Below are 6,271 nucleotides of genomic sequence, written 5' to 3'. Positions count from 1 at the left end.
ACCCCCACTTTGTGCAAGGGAAAATGGGAAAAAATACCTGTCGCCTGGCGAAGAACGCTTCTGGGCTCCAGAACTGGCGGGTGGGTCTAACCCAGCCGGACCCGCGTACAGACACGGGCAGCAGTCCACCCTGCGGATACAGCACCCCCAGTTGCGGCCGATCTCGGGTGCTTCAGAGGAAAATGGAAGAAAGCACCAGACTATCTCTGGGCAACAGATCTGCAAGCCAAGCCTGAGCATCCCTCCTTTGCCCATTTAGACACTGGAACTTCTTCCTCTGAACCGGTTGGTGTCTTCTGCAAGGTCTGCTCTGTACGCTGACTTACCAGGGCTGGAACGTCCCCCAAGGAGTAAAACCACAGCCACAAATGAGCGTGGTATAGAAGCGTCGTCACTGGATGGCCTTACTGGCTATGTCTACATCTGGTTGACCGTGCTTCTCTTTTTGCTATCACACCTGCAGCAGAGACAGACAGAGAGAGCGTGAGAGCCTTAACCTCTACTTTGCACGGCCAGGTGATCTTCATCGGAACTGATGAAGCAGATTTTGGAGTCCGGCTGTGGAGCACAAAACAAATCTAAACAAATATCTGACTCAGCTACTAAACTGAAAAAGCAGCAGCTCTGAGGAGGAAGTTGGCAGCATCGCTTAGAAGTCCATGGATTGCTTCCAGCTACCCTCTTCTCCACTCACTCTAATTATTTAATCCCTGATCCCTAAATAGACTCTGTCTCAAAATTGCTTAGAAGAAAGGTACATTTCCGTAGCTCCTTTTTCTCTGCCTTTCTAATTCACTTTGTCGACCTTAGACCAACATCTACAAAGCATGTCAGGCCACTTCATCTGAACTACCCCTGTATAAAAACTTCTAGTCTTAACCCACCCCGATGAAGTTTGCCTCTACAGTTTTATTAAATCTAACCGTGGCTTCTTTTAATTTTTCTAGCAGAAGTCACACTAAGCAGTGTCTTTTTGAGCTACTGCTTTTTGAATATATATAACAAGGCAGATACTGTTCCTGTCCTGAACTTTTGGCTCAAGCGCTAGTACTTATGGTTAATAAGGCTGTAGCAGACCAACGGGCCATCTGAGGTGCAGGGATGTTGGGTTAATGCTAAATGTTTCTGTAAACGTCTTCAAATGAAAAATCAGTTTCTCAATCCAAGTGTATCTAAAATACTTTTTTTAATTTTGCGTAAATTCACAAATGATACAATAGTGAAGTGGTTTTTTGTTTGTTTGGTTTTTTTAAACATACTGTACAATCAGGTTAGTTAAGTGTTATACATCAAGGCACAGCACACCGTATAATACACATACGCCTTGCCAGGCAGCAGTTCAGCATAATCCCCGAGTTTTGGCAGTAGTGCCAGGATAAGTAGCATGGGTCACATATAAGCTGGAAGATAAATAAATAATAGATGCTGTCACATTTTATTTGAAATAGAGTTGCATATAAAAAGAATATACAATAATTTAACTTTAATAACTAGATTCTCTTGTACTATACATAACAGAAGTGTTTTCACTCGTATTAAATAAAACGTTTTCAGTATTAGGATGCAAAGTTAATCTTCTTTTTGGCTGTCTTGATTTACGGAGAGGAGTTGCTTTCGTCAGAAATTAAAGTTGAACTTTCAGTTTCACGGCAATCTGAAAGAAACAAACCCAGAGTTACTGGTATGTTGATAACAAGACGTTACAGGTAAAATAAGCAAATAATTCCAACCAAGGAGCTGTGTTCAGTTAATGCACTTTAAAGTTAGTTATCTAAGCAGAACATTTACAAAAAGTCGTTTTCACAGTCTAAACATGCTACTGTTAGAATTTGTAACATCTTTTTTAATACGGTTATTTGCCCTTTCTCAGGGATTATCTCTGCAGGTCCGTTACTCATCCAGCAAAACTAAAATGCCGATAACGCCACAGTTCGCCTGCATCGCGGGCTCAGCTTATTGCCACGTATTTACCGTATCCACATTATCATTCAGCTTTTCATATCTGAAGGCTTCTTCGTCGCCTGCCGAAGGCCTTGGATCCCACGTTGGTTGGTACGAAGTTGTTCTTGCCCACTCCTCCTGACCTGCTCAGGAAGTCCGCCAGACGATGGGTCACGCAGGTTGCCGTGTTGCATGCCCTCTTCTGTGCTGTTAGGCTGCTTTTCAAAAGGAAGGTAAAAGGGTTAGTTCCCCGAGCAAACACCCCGCATGCGATGGACGCTCGGCAAGGGAGCCTATGCCTAGGAAAGGCTCTTCTATAGGAGAAAAAGCAGGCTCGCTGCACAGCAGGCATTTGCAACTTGTGTGTGCACAGCTTACAAGCTCTAGAAGATGCATCCTTATGTTTTTCTAGGTGTCAGGCTCGGTTTACAAAAGGTGGCTGAGCCCTTCCTTTCTTGGGCAATCGGACTGAAGTCTAAGCCAAGGCAGATTTTCAGCAACACCCGAGCCGTTGCCTGCCTGCAACAAGTCGTCCTGACCAACAAAAAAGTGCGGAGGAGGTCCAGGTCTGGAGCACATAACCAATCCCCGCTTCCTCCGGAAGCTTAGGTCTGCGTTCAGTTCGCAGCGCTGCCAAGAACAGCAGCGGACGCTGATCTTTAACGTCTCACTCGGACACCTCTGCTCCGCAGCGCCCAGAAAACACGCGAAAACCCAGCGTCACCCGCGACTACGGCAGCTTCGTCAGTGACCTGGCAGGGCTGCACCCGCACAGCGGCTGGCCAGTTGCTTTCAGAGCTGAACCCCACGAACACGCTGCTTCCACGTCCTCGGCGGGAACGCGAGAGCCCCTCTTTCCTGGGGTTAGACCCCTGCAAGCAGGGCGCTTCACCGGGCCAGCGGTTCGCAAACTTCAGCGGAGTTAGATCTGTGCTCAGAGCCCAGCCTGCAGCTAATAATTTTGCTAGACGGGGGACTTGAAGGCATATGCATTCACCCAGTCCTTGCTTGAAGCAATTTTCTACTAAAGCAATGACTTTTTCTTGCAGTAGGAGGAATTTTCCTCAGATAAGCATTGCAAGGGAGTTCATTAATGTTAACAACAAATACCGCTCATAACATCAATCCCAATTTTTTGGAACAGGCCTCCGATTACAAGATAGATGCAGTGCTGCAACAGAAGAACTGTACAGAAATCCGGTTGTCTCTTAATTTACAATTCACCTACATTACGTTGGCTTGAATTCACACAACTATTTTAAAGACACCCGAGTTTTGAATATACTCGTGTGAAGACCTATTGTAAAGTAAGAAGGAAAAAGGAAAAGAACATGAAATTCTTACCTGGAAGAGTTCAGCACTCAGTTTTAAACAGGATTACAATTCTAGTCTGTTTGAACAGATCTGTATGAGCCTTTCCTGATTCCTTTGCTTCTCAGGATCCTTACTAACAAGATCGTGTGCATGCCCGATTACACCAGTACATACGAATGTGTATGTACAATTTCGGTTTCTAAGTTCTCTTTCACCTTTTCTAGTATTACTGGCATTGCCTCTCTTGAACGTTAAGACAGCTTGTAAAATTCTTCTAGCCATATCTAGAAATCTCACATTATAAAACAAGTTATTAAACCAAGCAGATCTAATCCTTATAGAAAAATAGGTTTATTGAACAAGTGCATGGGCAGGCACAAAAGATGAGTCTACTTGTACATTTAGCAGCCAGAAATGAAGAGCCTTGTTGAGAATTTTTTTTTTTAATCAGTATCTAAGAAAATAATTTGAAATCTCAAGGCAGTTCTGTTCATTTTTATTCATTTTTTTTCCCTAGCTTGGTATGCATGTTATGTTCTCTGTCTTCCTAACATGAGGTTCATCTCAAACATTCTCTGTCAATAACAGAATCAAAAGAACATAGCAAAGTTAGCAATCAAAGTTAGATCCACATGCATCAGGTTAAAAAAAAAAAGAGAGAAGGGGAGAAATAAGCATGTCTAGTTGTTTCCTAGGGGTTCCCCATAGTTTGCATAGCGTTCGTGTTCCAGGTCACTCAGCACATTTCGTTTCTTGCCAGGAGTTCCAGCCCCGACGTCAGTGCGAGGGTAAGTTTGCAATTTGTGCAATTCTTGAGACAGTTTGCCCAGCACACAAGTACTCAGACTGGCACAGCGTTTGGAAATAGGTCTATCCAGGCTGCAGGGAGGAAAAAACAAACATGCCCAAAGGAAGAGTAATCTCAAACATGCACATTCATGCATCTCTTCCCTAGATAGATATCTACAGTTAGGAAACTTAAAAAATAATTAAAAAAAACAATAACCCCTCCACATAACATTCCATGCAAGGAAGGTTCATACAAATGCAGTCCGAAGGAAACCACTGTTTTTCAATGAATTCAACTTTGTTGAAAAAGCAAGTTCATTAGCCTTTTGGATGCTCATAGTCAGGGGTCAGGAAGTTTTACTTCCCACGTATTCAGCATGCTGTTCAGTCTCTCACACATCGCCCATGCTTTGCAATACAAATCCTGTTAGGATAATGCAAAAGCTCTGGCATGCCTTTGGTCTACAGGGGAGAGTGGCACTGCGTGCATTAGGAGGAACTGGTCCCCTCTGCCGGGGCCCTTCCATGCCTTACAACAGCATGCACTTTCACGACAGAGAATCCAAGAGTGACTGAACGGCCCCTATCACTCCCACTGGGAAGACATACCTTTTGCTGCCATATTTTAACACAACCCCCTCATTCAAGTTCAAATCGCCCTCCACTTTCAGTTGTAAAAGACAGACAGAAGCAGGTTAACTAGGTGGAAGCCATTCTCCCGGTACCAACAGTGGGATGTCTCTGCAGCATCATCCTTTACCAGTTAGGTGACCACAGTTAGCCATAACCCCAAGAAAAGAAAAAAAATCTTGGCCTGCAGAGGGTCTGCTCAGATGGCTTTTGCTGAGTATCAAACACATAATATTCCCCTGTTGCCCTTCTCCTGCCCCAGGACTGCAGTCCTTACCTGTTCCCCTCAGAGGCTTGCTCCAGCTCCTCCGCGGTCATCTGTATGAACTCTTTCACCAGCGCATTTAATAACCTCCGAGCTTCGTAATCACTGAGCGTCACTCGATCTGTTACGGACTCCAGGCCAGGTCTAAGCAGAGGCAAGCAAAACGGGATGAATAAAACCCGGCCTGCTGCAGAGAAGGGTTTGCCATGCAGTACTGCACGTCATCAGCAGCATCTTTCACTGGTGTGAATATGTAAACCATCCCCGTGCACAGCATTAGGCGTTGTATACGTGCAATTAAAAAGCCGCGGTCTCAAAGACGGCGTCAAAAGAAGCCAACTTTCTCCTTCACTGTATCCGGTTTCCCTCCTACAGATCTCTAAAGGATATTAAGTATTTTTGTACCATTGAGACACAGCACTCAGCAACAGGACCAGCTTCTTACCTGACTGGGGCTGCCTGGAAGCTGTCCATCTGGCACACAACCAAGGCATAAACAGCAAGGAAAGACGAAATCTTCAGCACAACCATGATTTCCTCTCTACAACAAAGAGGTACATCAAGCAATGGCTGTTTTCCAACCCTCTCAATCCCGTACGATCTGCTAAAGAGGTCACCCTTTCCTAGCCACAAGTAACACAAATACTATCAGTTTGTTGTTTGGTGGGTTTTGGGTTTTTTTTTTTCTCTTTCTTTTTTAAATATCACCTTTCCATCTCTTTGGATTATCGCTATTGTGCTTTGTTTTTCTCAGCATTTTAAAATAACTTAGCACTATTACAGGGGATAAAAATGCAGCTTTTCAGAGCTGTGGTTCTGTATAGCTATCTGCATTCAGCTGAATGCAGGCTTTCCCTCAAACTGGTGGAAAATGCATTCCTCTGACTAACTGCTGCACACGATGCCGTACTCAGCGTGCCCAACATCAGCGGGCACAGTTATGGGGTAAGAGTCACAAGAATACAAACCAACAAACAAAAGAAGAGGTGTTTAATATTTTTTTAAGAATGTAGTGCCACTGTTAGCACTTTACCTGAAACTGCTTGCTTCTTGGCAGTTAGCACACTAATATCCCAGTTCAGATTACGCTATAAGAATTAAGTGGTTTAATTTCAATAAATATTTCTACTCTGAAACCAGAAAAAGAATAAGTTAAAAATTAGTCATAAGAACAAAACCTGCAAAAAAAAAATGTTATATATCTCTATATATACACCAAGCTGAAGATACTTGCTTTGAGATACATCTCTTTTCCTCATAGCATCAGTATCTCATACTCGAACGAGCACATCGTGGACGACCGCATCGGCTTCATTTTTGCTAGCTCCCCGC

At 43.9% G+C, this 6,271-nt stretch overlaps 1 protein-coding gene across 3 annotated transcripts; it reads right to left on the bottom strand.

The window, feature by feature from the left end:
* Positions 1-1,169: 1,169 nt before the first annotated feature.
* Positions 1,170-5,476, bottom strand: LOC104619673 (calcitonin gene-related peptide). 3 transcript variants are annotated; one of them, XM_010285631.1, is made up of 4 exons: positions 5,385-5,476; positions 4,952-5,083; positions 1,972-2,159; positions 1,170-1,654 (listed from the first exon to the last, which is right to left on the bottom strand). In XM_010285631.1, exons 1-3 carry the CDS (start codon positions 5,468-5,470, stop codon positions 1,997-1,999), a joined length of 381 nt encoding a protein of 126 aa, XP_010283933.1. In that variant the 5' UTR covers positions 5,471-5,476; the 3' UTR covers positions 1,170-1,654; positions 1,972-1,996. The 3 variants fall into 3 exon arrangements, with proteins under 3 accessions (XP_010283933.1, XP_010283934.1, XP_010283932.1); XM_010285632.1 differs by having other exon boundaries at positions 1,972-2,156; XM_010285630.1 differs by lacking the exons at positions 1,170-1,654; positions 1,972-2,159 and adding an exon at positions 3,587-4,134.
* Between the last annotated feature and the right edge of the window lie 795 nt (positions 5,477-6,271).

Source organism: Phaethon lepturus, unplaced genomic scaffold (genome assembly GCF_000687285.1).
Source record: "Phaethon lepturus isolate BGI_N335 unplaced genomic scaffold, ASM68728v1 scaffold46034, whole genome shotgun sequence".
Lineage (NCBI taxonomy): Eukaryota > Metazoa > Chordata > Aves > Phaethontiformes > Phaethontidae > Phaethon > Phaethon lepturus.
The sequence above is the reverse complement of the archived record's forward strand: the minus strand, read 5'-3'. Positions and strand labels throughout refer to the sequence as shown.